This window comes from Dendroctonus ponderosae, unplaced genomic scaffold (assembly GCF_020466585.1).
Source record: "Dendroctonus ponderosae isolate FM_Combo_2020 unplaced genomic scaffold, Dpon_F_20191213v2 Dpon_F_20191213_2, whole genome shotgun sequence".
Lineage (NCBI taxonomy): Eukaryota > Metazoa > Arthropoda > Insecta > Coleoptera > Curculionidae > Dendroctonus > Dendroctonus ponderosae.
The window spans coordinates 6,969,012-6,984,034 of NW_026018165.1; the positions used below are offsets into that span (position 1 = coordinate 6,969,012).

Sequence of the window (15,023 nt, forward strand, 5' to 3'; positions counted from 1 at the left end):
TTGAAAATGTCCACCGCAGTTGTGGACGAAACGTCAGGAAGAAATTCCGATAGACCACGGCTTCAAAGCCCGGAAAACATTTATAAATGTAATTTAAAGGAACTTTTAGAACCTTCAGGGCGATGAGCGATGGTTGGCGAATTTTACAAATAATTTTTTGTAAACCATTACTCTCTGGTCGATTTTTTCAAGATAATCCTAATTACTTTCGGTAAAAAACTGAATAAAATTATTTAGTTTTTGTGCCAAATTCGAAGCTGGAATGAGTTTTCTACAGTTCCCTGAAACCGATGAATGAGGCGATTTTTCTAGCAAAATAAATTTTGTAATTTTTGGCTGATAAGATTCCATTATTGTCAGAAAAGAAGAAAATCATCAGAAAATAATGTTTTTTTGCGTTTCCGATCAAAAACTTTTAGTTTTTTGATCGGTTTAGGGAAAACTAGAGGAATTTATTTTCGTTTTGTCCCAAATTCGACGCTGAAAAGCATTTTCTACAGTTCTCTGCAAACCGATGAATGAGGCGAATTTTCTAGCAAAATCAATTTTGTCATTTTTGGCTGCAAAGACCCCATTATGGTCAGAAAATATTATCAGAAAGATTATCATAAAATTATGTTCTTTGAGTTTTTGATTAAAAACTTAGTTTTGTGATTGTTTTTTCCGAAAGCCTTAAGAGTTTTCGGGAAAAAACGGAATAAATTGATTTTCGTTTTTGTCCCGAATTCGACCCCGAAAAAAGTTTTGTTTGTAAAATGTTTACAAAGCCATACATTTAAGTCTTATAATTTTTAGCGTAAGAGACCTCCAGATCGTCAGTTTTTTTAAGTAAAATTCTACAAAATAGAGCGTTTTTTTTTAAACGTTCAAAACTAAAAAACCGATTTTTTTTAAACAAACTCACATGGAGATGACCAAATTTCCAAATAATCTGTTATAAACTTTCACTAATTCTGTTAATTTTTTGATAGAAAATTATTTGATTTTTGTCCCAAATTCGAAGCTGGAAAGGGATTTCAAAACTTTTTACAAAGCGACGAAGGATTCGAAATTAATTTAATATTTTTTCGCGAAAAATACCTTAAGATTGTCAGCATTTTAAAACTTTATAAAATTTGGCATTTAGAAGAAAGAGTAACTTGACTAAAACTGGAAAACTCTGAAGAAATTTTAAAAATATTATTAATAAATGGCCCTTAAAGTAAATCTAAAAACAAGTAAAAAAGACATTTTTCCAACAACGAAACTGAGTTACTGCGCCGGTGCGTTGGGTCGGCGCAACAAAACATTTGCGTAGCACAGCGCCAACTCCGCCAAAAAACAGTTCTGTTAAAAATTAATGAAAATATGAAAAGACTAGAACACAAAAAACACACTATATTACACATGATTTCCAAAATTTATTAATACTACTAATATCACAATGTGAACTCAATTGCCTGGATGAATGTTTTCGACTATTGTCGTAGGTGGGCGCAGTGTACTTCTTAACTTATTCCAAAATTGTTGTTGTTTCCGTTCATCCAACGTCCACTCTAAGTAAATTCGAGTTTTTAACAGATACTTTAAAGTGGGCGTTAAATGACTCTCGGCCACTGAACTTAATTTAATCAGCAAAAGCGAATCATCCACGTACTCTCCCTGTTCATTTTCAAAGAAAAGTCTGTGATGCTCACAGATTTGACTCTCCCATCGACACCATTGAGATTTTGCGTAACTGTCCGTTATCACTAATACGGTTTTTCGGCTTTTTGTCACACTTTCTAACACACTTTCGGATATTATGGTCCGATTTGAAAGTCTCGTTCATACACGCACAGTTTCAGGAATGGTTGTAGGTTTTCCAGCATCCTTACTAGCTTTATCACAAAGTCTCTATCTTCGGTACTATAAGAGACAAATGCATCAAATTCAAAGTTGTCACTGCTTTTGACCGGCCGACCATGTTTTATTTTGCCTTTCCTACTTAAATACAATTTTGCTAGAAATATCCAGTATCTGATGTGCCATCTGTACCAAAATGCCAAAATACCTACAAGACCGACTAACACCAGTGGGCAAATCAGGGGAAGTAAAAAATATATTCTTCTTAGCCTGAAATTGCAAATGTGCTGTCCATACTCCTTTTTGGTCAGGAAATCTCCAATAGTAACATTATATAAATCATCTGGATAGCCGCAGGTTTGGAGCAGGAATAATGACCGATTCAAAAGAAGATTGTTAAAATTTTCTGGGAGTTCATAAAATTGTCTGAAGGACTCGTATGTAGCACTGCAAGTGCACAAAACAGCATTCTGCTCCAGATCAATGAACTCGACACCAGCAAAATCCTGATACATCGCCAATGTTATATCATTGAGTTTATTTTTTGCAAGACTAATTTTTGATAGATTTCTGTTGCTTTCAAACAGTCGCTTATCCCAAGATTTCAGTAAATTATACGATAAATCGATTATAGTCAAAGATACTAGAGTTGGAAAATCTGTTGGTGCCAATGTGATCAGCGAATTCTTGTCCAAGGCTAAATATTCGAGAGATTTCAAGTTACGGAACGGATTCATACCTTCCTTGTTAATAAATTGAAACTTACACCCGGTAAGCACCAATTTTTTTAGCTTGGATAACGAGAAAAAAACGTCGGGAATTGCATGGTCAGCAGCTATTATGTTGTTCATCAAGTTTAAAACCCTTAGTTCAGTTAAACAAGCAAATGTCATCTTCTGAATATGATACACCGAAGAATTTCTTAAGATTAACTCCTGCAAGAATGGCAAGTCTTTAAAGGAGTTATCAAAGAGATGTGCGAGGCCGTTAAAAGCCAAATTGATCCGAAGCAAACTGGACATGTTGCTAAACTCAACCTGCCTGATGTTAAAATAAACATGATAATCATCATTTGGCGAGTTGTTTTACATATCCAAAACAGTCAAGTTTTTTAAACTTAACACTGCCCTGGGAATGTCGGTCAATTTGTTGCCACCTAACAGTAAAGTTTTCATGTTTGGCAGATTTCTAAAGGCATCGTCAGTGATCTGAAGAGTCAGAACATCGCGCAATTCCAAAAACATCAGATTAGGCAAAAACGGAAAACTGTTTTTATCAAGTATTTCAAATTGATTCTTTGCCAGTCTTAACTGCGAAATGTTAGACTTTGCTATCGCTGCCATCAGAGGCCTTGGAGGCTCCTTTTTAAAACCCATATTGCAGAAATCCAGTGTCTGTAGATTTATATTTTCCTCCAATGTATTGTCGAGCATTTTTGAGAGAACGGAATCGTTAATACTGTTTTCTCCTAGATGAAGTCTACGCAGATTCTTCAATGGTTTCAACGCCAGCGGATGAATATATTCTATTCTGCACAGACTTAAGCTCAGCTCTTCGACTCTTGAATTCTCCATGGCTAAAAATTCGGCCTCGGCGATAGCTTGAAAATCATTGGAATCCATTACCAAAGTCACCAAATGTGGCACTGCTTGCGGACTTAAGCCTCGAGTTATTTCGTATACACTTTCAAACCCATTATTATTCAGAAACAGATTTTCCAATTTGGAAAGACCCCGAAATGCACCTGTTTCAATCGTTTTCAATTGTCCATTGTACGATATGGATAGATTCACCAAATTGCTCAAGTTGCTAAATGTTCCATTTAAAATGTGTGCGAGGTCGAAGTTTTCTTCTATTTGCAGTTCGACTAAGAAATCTAAATTTTTAAAGTCTTCCGGTCCTAAAACTTTAATACGGGTATTTATCAGCTTCAAGTATTTACTGCTTATTGGGATATTCTGAGTCATAGCCGTGCAGCCAACTCTTCCGAAGCAAATGGTCAATTCTCCTACGAGCTCATTACAAAAGCATCCAGTTTTGGCATCATATTCGTTCTTAGTTCCTCTGATTCCTTCCAATGAAAGTATTGTGGGTTTAGGTTTTGCTGGAAAACAAAAATTTGCTTCACAGTTTTCGCAGTCTATGACTTTTACTATTACCAGGATGAGTAGTGAAAACAGATAGTACATGCTTCAAATATTGCACACATTTCTCAGCATCTGAAAACACCGATGGTTAAAATGTTATTCTCCTATTTTTTTAAAACAGTTAGATGAAAAAGTAGTTTATTTTTCTAGTGCAAGTGCCCATATCTATATGTTCTATTTTAGTAATATCAACCTGCAACTGTGCATTTGTGTGAACACGATTATTTTTGCGTGTCTACTACAGACTGTAAAAATTTCAGGACGATGATCGCTCTAGATGTAAAGTTGTGTATTTTTTAGCAAAGGGTGCATTTGTGTGAAAACGAATATTTTTGCGCCAACATTCACTAAGTCAGCGTGAATCAGGATTCCGCAAAATTTTAACGAAAATTTCCATATGTTGAGACCTGCGTGTCTACTACAGACTGTAAAAATTTCAGGATGAAGATAGTTCTAGATGTAAAACTGGGAATTTTTTTAGCAAAGGGTGCATTTGTGTGAAAGCGATGGTTTTTGCTCCAACATTCACTAAGTCAGCGTGAATCAGGATTCCGCGAAATTGTAACGAAATTTTCCATATGTTGAGACATGCGTGTCTACTACAGACTGTAAAAATTTCAGGACGATGATCGCTCTATATGTAAAGTTGGGTATTTTTTAAGCAAAGGGTCCATTTGTGCCAATGTGGTGAATTTTGGGCCAACAAGTGTGAAATAGGATTCCGAAAAAAGATTATGATAGCGTCTTACATCCAGAAAATGAATAAAATGTTCAAATAAACATAGAACTTCGTTTTCAAAATAAAATGTTTCAAAGATGGAAATGTTTTAAGTTTTTCTTTATAGCTCCTAGAGTCATTCAGATACTTGTGTCAAATTTCAAATACTTAATATATTATGATCTACATTATTAAGACATTCAAACTGATTGTTAAATTCTAAAGAGTGCGCCACAGAAGTTTAACGGCAAACAAGTTTTCAAGTTCCTTGTTCAGTTTAGAAACTTATTTTCCACTTGCATTTTTTCCATACTTGCTCCCGTTTTATCATGTCATTGTGTTATCTTTGCAAATAACTCAATAACGGTGGCACATACGCAAACAACAAGGTAAGGGACAAACAAGACGGAAAAACGTAAAACAAGGTTCTAAAATTAATGCACTGAATTTTGATCAACCCGTATAAGAACTGTCCTTATATTAAAAATTATACAGTTCCAAGCTTTTAAAACACCTAAGCGAGACGAAGATAATATCAACAAAAATATTTCAAATGTTAGCGAAATACATTTGTTTCGAACGTTCTTGTGTGGAAAAGTATTTGCTTTTCCATGAAAAAAGAAAACTTTTGCTGCGTGTTTTATTATCTTATTATTTGTTTCGAAATAACTGTTGAACATTTATATTATTCCACCTTGACTCAATGTTATTTTTTGCTTGATGTTCCTGATCTCCACTTCAAATCATTCCCAATTGCAAATATATTTTTTATTTCTGAGCTACTTCGTATGCATTTTTCAATCACATGTATTTGTGCTAAACGTTTCACATTATTTGAACATAGTAAATACTTGATTCATTTGTTGATTTCAAGCCTTATATTGATTCTATTGTTCAACTAAAGCGACTTCAAGGCCTTTTCTTTAAAAACGAAAGTGTAAAAATCAAATTGTTTGATAAAAATTACGCTTTTCGTAGTATTTTCATACCCGCAGCAGTTTTGTGTAGAAGCATTACGCACCTTTTTAAAACCACTGTTTCTTATACTTAAATAATAGAACTTTTAAAATTACTAAAGCAACTATAACGTAGTTTAATCAGGTTAAATACCTTTTACCTACAAACCTATTTTTAAGTAAAATGAGATTTACTTATGTGTTTGTTGAGTTGAAATCTGGAATTTCTTGTCGAACTAGACGCAATTGGCCTCTGATATCCAAAGCGCAACATATTTTGTCTTTAGTTATGGACGAAATGTTCTTTAAATTATACTTTGATGATTTTCCGTTAGTTTAACAGTTTGTTCGATAAAACATAAGTTGTGATAGAATTACAATGCCAGAATTTGTTGCAAATTATACTTTCAGGTTCATGGCAGAAATTATCGCCAATATACGAAAGGACAACTACTTACCGTTCCACGAATTATGAAACAATACAAGAAATTATCTAGAACACTTGGTTTTTAATTACTTTAAATAAAAATCTATCTGAACTACAGAGTTGTGATTATTCTCTTACATTTTTCGACAAAATTAGCTTAAAGCAAATCACGCAATTAGATCTGTGCTGATGTTAAATTAATTCAATTTCTTTTATTTATATTTTTACTTACTTGTATGTTAATATTGTTGATTTTATAGTGTTAATTCGTTAGCGCGATTAGGAAGTATTGGTATGACGGTAGGTCGAACTTTAATGTTACGACATATATAGTGTTCTGGTAGCGCACATTTAAATTCTATGGAATTTGCAATTTATATAAATAATGGTAAAATCCCTCATGTGAATATACTCACAAAAAGGTAATGTTCAAATTATCCAAATATTTCAAGCAATCAGTTAACTTAACTGTACTTAAGTCAGAGTATAAATAGTTTTAGCATTTAAATGTTTCATAAGCTTTTTAAATTAAGTTTTCTCATACTCCTTGACAATTTTACTCACAATGTGTCTAAAATGTTTATTCACATCATCTATGAAACATAAATACTTTAATTTTTCTAAAAATATCTTTTTGAACGTGTAATTTCGGTTGTTTCGCTTTATTTAGTTTTACATATGAATTTTCAAGTTCGTTGAAACAATTATCAATAAAATCATTTGGTTGATAATTGAGGACGAACTCCAGGAGAAAACAATCAGAAAACAAATCAAATTAATCCAGGGAATATGCCACAAGAAATCTGAAAGATAGAAAACAGTGAATGTTTTCTTACATATTACGAGATAGATAGGTATGTGCTGTAAGTAACAATTTCTTATATAACTTACGCTTTTTTAAACTTAGTTCTTTTGTATAATAATTATCTTTGAAAGGGCGCCCTTTCAACGCGCGTTGCTTAAACGTTAAAAAAAACATTTTAATTGATCAATGTTATGGGTGGTTTCAAACATTTTTTGTATATTTAATATTTCAGCCTGCTTTTCAATTTGTTTCATCTTTAATATAAGCTTTTCATGATTCGATTTCACCCAAGCTGTCTGCTCGAAAATTTGGCTTTATAAACTTTAAATTATTTCGGTTATTATTATAGGACAATTTTTTAATTTAATCGTATGAGACGGAAAGCAAGACCCAAGAAGTGACATTTTGAATATTTGTCAATGTCCAGATTAGAGACGTCATCTTTACTGTAACAAATTGGCGTGATAATCACGTCAATATAACGTGACAGAGTTGGAGACTTTGACGTATACATAACGCAATTCACTGAGAAACGTCAGTGAATATTCCTAGTAAAGGATTATATAATCTTATATAGATACCGATACAAAGATATAGATAGAACCTAGATATCTACCTACAAGCTGAAACTATTTTCAAATTCAAAGGCGATTGGGCCATAAAACAATTACCTTAGATTCTACTACGTTTTTAGTTTGTAAAAAAGTCATAATGAACGAGAAAAACGAAAATTGGATCTTCCGGACAAGCAATATGAAATAAAATTATGATAATATTAAAAATAATTTCTGTGTATGACGTACTTACTAAAATGAGCCCACATCTAACGAGGAACTAGTAAGACTCGTCCATCACTTGTCTTCATCATGAACTCGTCTCCATCATCCATCAGGCCATCCGCCATTTATCAGGCGTTAAATAAAGCCTTTGTCGCTAGAGAGCGCTTATTACGAGAGACGAAGCGAAAAGACGACGAAGACTTAAGCAAAGTCAACAGTCAACTAATTTCAAAATGGACGTTCGCTAAACATGCATGTTGAGTTTGTATAGAATATTACCGGCTTCTCGTGTTTTATCGTATTTTTATGTTTAATTCGCACATAGATGAGTAGATAACAGTATAGGGCTCGCAAATACATCCAGTTATCGTGCTGTCATTAGTACGTTCGCCCGGAATTGAACAAATATTCAACTAAGAAGCGCCAAGGCCAAGGTTTGCTAGAAGATTCATTAATTCGAACTAGAGTACCATTATGGATCAGACTAATGAACATTCTGAAGCTTTATCGGAGCAAAACAGCTCGACGGACGGCCAGCAATTGAGTAATGAGCAGCGTCAATTAGAGGTTAATAAAACCTCATGTACTTCGGCCCTAGAAGTAAAAGATGACATTAAGATTGCAGACGATGAATGTGAAATGAATTATTCACTTAATCAATGTGCTTTAAATGGTAAGCAACATTTATATCCTAGTCCTTTTTAACTACAAATGTATGTCGAAGAAAATTTGCCTGTATATGGCAAAAACTAGTATCAAACCGTCTACATACTTGAAATTGCTATGTTTTTAGATTTAACTAACTGAGGAAATATACTTGAGATATCAATATTTTAGTAATTTTATCGGCAGGTGTACAAAAATCGAATGGACCCACTAGTAAGTGTTCTAAAAGCTCCGTGGTTATTATTGGTTAAAGTCTGCATTAGCCAATTTCGCTGACCAAAACCATGTTAGACATATTCAATATTTGTCTGTGTGGTTGTACATTTATACGATTCTGAACACATTTTTCGACAGGGTTCGAACTAGATTACGTGCCTAATAATAGCAATTTTCATCGGTCATAATTTGCTGTCTCAATATAATTGACTCGAGTTAATATTTTCTTGTTTTGTGCTATTAAGGTCCATCCTGTATATTGAAATATTTGATTAAGTAAATCAAATTATCATAAAACGAACAAAAAAAGCCTTATATTACTAATCTTATTAAAAAATATAAAAGTACCTATCGAATTAGGTAGGTAGGTTCTATAACCTACCTACCTAATTCGATTATTTTGCAGCCCTATGGCTGCAAATACTTATTTTGCTCTTACCTCTGACTTTTTTACGAGTAAAATCAAGAAATAAACTACCCCTATTTCTACCTAATCGCATTGATAAACTATTTAAAAATTCTGACCTTTTTCAAATTTCTGATGCATTTCTTTGTACTCAACATATTTTGCTTATAATTTTAACTCGTTATATTCCATTGATTTATTGCGACCCAAATAAGTATCACGCACAAAATGTTCTGTTTCATTATGTGTACCGAATACTTTTATGCAGAGGAATAACGCCCTTTTTTCAAATATTTATAAACTACAATATTTCCCATCTTATTGTATCTAAACAGTATTTTATATTTAGGATTATTAAACGATTGATTGACTTATCACGTGCTACCTACCTTACCAACATTACTTTAGCTAAAAGTAACAAAGTTGAATATAACAAGAGGTTGAGCCAACAATGTTTTGCAGATTTTTTTTGATTTTCTACAAGTGTTGAATCTAGTTTCATACGTTGTGAAACTTGTTCATCCAGAAATAATGATATTTTGCATAAAAAATGTAACTTTCTCTCAAATGGTAGGCACCATTAAGGTTGATTGGATTATTTCGACTTCCGTCTTATAACCAAGTTTTAATCGAATTCAATCACAACTGTTTCATTGATGATATCTTCAACCATTTTTAAGAGAATACGTTAAATATTTTGATTTGGAACAAATTTCACATTTATATATGTATTATTAGTATGAGTAATACGGTTTACCATCGGATTACATGCGTGAGAGTATTCAGTACCTATCTAAAATATTTCTCAAAACTGAATATTCAATTCATGTGTTAAATATACAAAGTGATTAAACGTTTACGGAAAAACCGATCGTTCTGAAAGTTTGTACCAATAAGTAATCGGATATGCTCTATCGATGTAAAATATTTTCAGCCGCTTAGGTATATCGAAAAGTACCGACAGCTTCGGTATTTCCAACCAGACATCCTGCATATTATTGCAAGTTTAGATGGGTCTTATGGATCTTATTAGGTCTTATTATAGGTCTGAAAATATTGTGTCACAAGTTATGATATTCTTATCTTTCCTGGCTCTCAGTCAAAGTGTGAAGTGAAAATTTTGAACATCGTTTATTTCATTACGTTTCGGCGAGACAACAGCGCCATCATCAGATTTATAATTTACACAAGCTACAAATACCAATTCACAATTAAAACATGTTGTATAAAAACTATAATTTATGAAGTGTGTTAACACATGAATGTTTTAATTCATCAGTTTTTGAGGGAAAAAAATCCTTCCTTTTGTGAGAGCAAAACACTGGACAAATTTACCTCATGATTGGTAAAAATCAACGTTCTTTTAGGTCTTTGCCTTCTTGAAACCTTAAATTTTTCGTAGTAACCGTAAGTTTTTCCAGTGTTTTGCTCTCCCAAAAGGAAGGATTTTTTCCCTCAAAAACTGATGAATGTTTCAACACTTTATAAATTATAGTTTTTATACATGTTTTAATTGTGAATTGGTGTTTGTAGTTTGTGTAAATTATAAATCTGATGATGGCGCTGTTGTCTCGCCGAAACGTAATGAAATAAGCGATGTTCAAAATTTTCACTTCACACTTTGACTGAGAGCCAGGAAAGATAAGAATATCATAACAAGTACACGCAGTCAGGAAAATAAATCAGAATTGTGTTACAAGGCGATTTCGTTAAGTGGAAATTTGAAATTTTCGGTTTGTGTTTGGAAATGAGCACCAACCACATACAGCAAGCAACTTGTTCTCAATTATACAGGGTGACTGAAATTATAAATGAGTAATGTTGCGACTTAAGGTAAAAACGACAATTGCACTTTTTCAAATGGAACATACTGTATGTTAGTACATGTTAGTACATGGGCAGGCAGACTGTTAAGTTCACTATAAGTAATGTAGATATTACATCTTCCTATACCCAAAGCGTCAAATTTTTGTGCCTGATGCGTTGCGATCAAAAGTATTTTTTTGTACCTTATACCAATATCTTGTAACAATGACATTTGTAGAAAATGCATGCGGATTTGAAACAGCTGCATCACTAGGGTTAACTAAGCAAAAAGTAACAAAGTCGAATATAATAGGAGATGAACAAAAGACTGAAGGCTCCCAACAATTAGAAAATCCCGATCAAGTTGTGATTAACAGGAAATCAGAAGCTTTGCACGGACTAACAGCGTATGGGGGTGCCAGCGATAGTGATGTATCCATTCAATGTTAAAAGACTAATCTACCGTTACTGACCAGTCCTATTTTAGGGCAGTGACGTAGACATTAGCAGCAAAGATGGGAATGAGCTCAGCCCTGACAATAATAAAACAAAGTCTGAACAAGCTTGGAGAAATAATGAGAAAGAAGATGACTCTGATACATGTGATTCTGATAGTGACTCAACTAACAGCACGTTATCCTCAGACTCTGAGAGTGATAGCGATAGTGAAAGCGATTATGGTGATGAAAAGCTTAATAGTTCTTGTATAGAAAAGGCGACAATCGAAATCGCGTAAGATTACAATACGTTTGCTTCTTTCCGTAATTTTATATTTAAACAGTTCCAGGAATGAAATCAAGACAGTTTCCCTTGTTGGTGATACAGGTGCTGTTAAAAGGACCAACAAACAAGCTGCAACTGAAGAATTTTTCCCTCCCATTCCTGATTTGTCTAAAATAAATATAAATGAGGAGGAGGAATTTATACATCTTGGAGAATTGCAAGCGATTGTTGGAACTTTAGGTGAACCTCAGCCCGTAATTATTGCTTTCAATTGGTAACACGTTTTCTATTTTAGTTACTATTGAATCGATTCCTGATAGGCCTGCTTTTGATTTGGACTCGATGTTGTTCATTGGTGATAGTCAAAAAAGGCCACTTGGTCCAATATTCGATGTCTTGGGACCCGTACTTCAACCCATTTACTGTGTTCGTTTCAATACTGAAGATGAAATAAAAGCATGCGGAATTATGCCTGGAATCAAAGTTTATGCCGCACCGAAGAGTGATGAATTTAGCAAGTTTGTGTTTCTTACGGACCTTTTGAAGTAAGTGACAATCTTGCTTTCGTCTAATTATCGAGTTGACATTCGCGGTCAACGTTTAGCCATGTTTTTCTTAAGAGTATGGGCGATAATAATTTTTTAACTCAAGTCAACTGGAAAACCTCTCAGTTGAAGAAGACAAACTCAATTTTATTATATTTTAAGCACTAATATTTGGCAATAAACGTTTTATTATTATTCTCATTTTCCCATTTCCTTGTTAAAGGCGTTCTAATTAACCAACAGTTTGTACAGAGGAGTATGCTTTATTTATTTCGATTTTCAAGAACACATTCTATTTTTTGTGAGTAGATGAAATGTGTTCATTAATATGTGTATGTCAATGGTTGCATTAACAATATATATCTTTTATAGAATAAAAGGCACGGATGCCTCTGGGTGTTATGATCAAGAGCAGCCTGGGGAAATATCTGATGATGAACAGGAATTCCAAACCAACGGAGCAAAACACCCACGGGGAAAAAGGAAATCGATTGATAATAGTGCAGAGAGACATAAAATGTATGAAAAAACTATGAATCAGTGTAATACATTTAATACGAAAGTCCACAATTTAGTGGATGTTCGGAAGAAATCAGTGAGAACAAGAAGGTAAGCAAAATTTTGATCAAAACTTTGTTTTTTCTTTTTCTCTCTGTTTATGCATCCTTATTATTTTCCTTAGACCAAATGCAACAGCGACTATTCAATCTCATATAGTTCCTGAGTTCAATCCTGCAGTTCCACCACCAGGCTACGCACTACATTCCAGTTTTGGATTCAATGGGCAACCGCAACTCGAAGTTCCTGTAAGATTTCACACAGGAGCAAGTCAGAATTTTCAAGCAAATTATGCGCCAGTATTCAGCGGGTCACCACAATTTGGTAGCTTTGATCCCAACACACCATCTCCCTATTTGGGGGGCCTACCATTAACATGGCCGAATTGTCAGAACAGCTCGTAAGTATACGTTTCAATCTTGCTTTCAGACTTTTGCTTCAAAAACACAATAAGAGTTGGACATTTTTTTCTTCGTTTCCACCTTTAATCAATAATAGAAAATTATTTTATTGTTATGCACTAGACCATTAATCATGCAATAATAGTAGGTTCTTCTATGTTTAATAGTTTACATTTTTTTGGTATTACAGAGGTATTCAATTCAACCAAGGTCCAGAGAACCTTCAAAGCCAATATAACTACTTTACCAACAACAGCCGAAACTCAAATGGTACAGACCCTGGTCCTTCCTCTCAGTTCTAAAATTTAGCATTATTTCAGTCAACTTCTTTCTTTCATTTTGCTATCGCAATCGCATCGGTTCCTGTAGATTCTACAGTTGCTTTAGGAAGAATGCGGCTCTCAGACGATGAAACCACATAAAGGTAGTCAAGTTGTTTTTTAAATCATTATGACAAATATGTTTCTCAGAAGAGCTTTAATTTTTTTCAACCAAAATTGAGTGATACATTACGCTACGTAACCAGAGAAAAACATGTTTCTCGTCTGTTTATTTTACCACATGTACTTTGTGCATTCTTCTTCCTACAGTCGTTCTATTCAAGATCCATTGATTCATTTAGGTATTATATTCCTAATAATTGCATCAATTGAATGTGGGAAATTTGAAGTATAGTTCCTCATTCGATTATTATACCTCAATAAATACAGTTCTACCCACATTTGTCTGCATTGATAATAGGGCTTCTGTTTAACACTTTCTTCTCCAATCGTGGTTCCGTTTCTAACAACTAAGTCTGCTTTTACAGATACACATTTGCAATAATGTAATAAAAATATAGTAATAAATGAAAATAAGGCAAACCTATCTGCCTTTTAATGTTTCAATTTTTAGCGATTATCTGCAGTACGGGATATGAATCCACATGGACAGAAATTAACGAATTAAACAGTGTGCTTTTTATATTAAAATTTAGAAAATATATATTTCACAAATATGTATATCGAAGTAATCTTTGTTTTATGAAAAAGCTTGTGTAGATTTACAAACAACTATTCGACTGTTTCAATTATTTTTTTGTAACAATTCAACCATAATTTATCCATAAAACCATTTTAAAAATGTCCAATAGTGTAAAGGCTAAGAGATCCTGAACGTGTTTGATAATAAAATAGTTGCTAAAACGTATAAAAACTGCTTGTCGAAAATCCACCGATTCTATTCGTACTACAGTTAATCCTATGTATAATACATAAAGCACCAACTCAAAATTTGTTTAAAGGCTTATTGACATTTAATCAAAAGTCAACAAATGTCGCTTTAAATATTAATAAAGTTCTGTTGCACACGCTTGTTCATAACTAAGTTGGCGTTCGAGATCAAGTTCTTTCCATTTAATCTAAATTTTCCACTTAAAACCCCTTATGAGATGTCAGAAAAAAAATTGTACTTGTTATATTAGTTGTGTTAAATGATTTCACGATGCTACTGCTTATTGTCGTTAACTTAGTTACTTTGATAATTTACAAACTCAGCTAACTGAACAAAATCATGGTGTCCCACTAAGACTGTGAAGCAGGAATGACATTGCCACTGTAAATTTAAACGAAACCTTCCAACATTTAATTTGGTTATTCCGTAGATTATTGAGTAGGCTTTGGTTGAGTTTGTAAATTGAGTATATATTACATAGTTAGGAATGTCTAGAGGATGGATATTTGGTGATTAGCAGTTGACTCGGGATCGTCTGAAGATTTATAGACTTCAGAGTTTGTTTTGTTATATGGTTATATTCCAGGATATAAAAATCTTGAAAGCAAATGGTTTTTTCTTATAGTAGATTTAAAAATTTACGACAATAGCTTTCCAATAAAACATTTTAATAGTCAATGTGAAAATGGATGCAGTGTTCAAAACTGTTTCTAAATCGACCGAGCCGAATGGCGAGTGCTTCTTTGTCCCCGATGAAAAATGATGTAATAAATCGGTTTTTGCTGAACAAAATAGGTCAAAATTTATTTTGAATGCACTTTGTTATAGTAGATT

At 33.4% G+C, this 15,023-nt stretch overlaps 3 protein-coding genes across 4 annotated transcripts; 1 reads left to right on the forward strand and 2 right to left on the reverse strand.

The window, feature by feature from the left end:
- Positions 1-1,354: 1,354 nt before the first annotated feature.
- On the reverse strand, positions 1,355-2,846 carry LOC125503458 (toll-like receptor 2 type-2). The gene is given in 2 exon segments (XM_048663841.1): positions 1,355-1,787; positions 1,790-2,846. Coding segments are annotated over 2 exon segments (1,413 nt in total). The 3' UTR covers positions 1,355-1,431.
- Positions 2,847-2,909: 63 nt separating this feature from the next.
- Positions 2,910-7,774, reverse strand: LOC109540258 (leucine-rich repeat and immunoglobulin-like domain-containing nogo receptor-interacting protein 1-B). Its single transcript, XM_019908549.2, has 3 exons — positions 7,685-7,774; positions 3,984-4,043; positions 2,910-3,928 (listed from the first exon to the last, which is right to left on the reverse strand). The coding sequence occupies exons 1-3, from the start codon at positions 7,698-7,700 to the stop codon at positions 2,910-2,912; spliced, it is 1,095 nt and encodes a 364-aa protein (XP_019764108.2). The 5' UTR covers positions 7,701-7,774.
- Positions 7,775-7,856: 82 nt separating this feature from the next.
- Positions 7,857-14,798, forward strand: LOC109540252 (H/ACA ribonucleoprotein complex non-core subunit NAF1). Of its 2 annotated transcripts, none has more exons than XM_019908541.2 (8): positions 7,857-8,329; positions 10,989-11,182; positions 11,238-11,482; positions 11,538-11,713; positions 11,769-12,018; positions 12,391-12,627; positions 12,701-12,976; positions 13,168-14,798. In XM_019908541.2, exons 1-8 carry the CDS (start codon positions 8,131-8,133, stop codon positions 13,277-13,279), a joined length of 1,689 nt encoding a protein of 562 aa, XP_019764100.1. In that variant the 5' UTR covers positions 7,857-8,130; the 3' UTR covers positions 13,280-14,798. The 2 variants fall into 2 exon arrangements, with proteins under 2 accessions (XP_019764100.1, XP_019764099.1); XM_019908540.2 differs by having other exon boundaries at positions 7,858-8,329; positions 11,532-11,713.
- Positions 14,799-15,023: the final 225 nt, after the last annotated feature.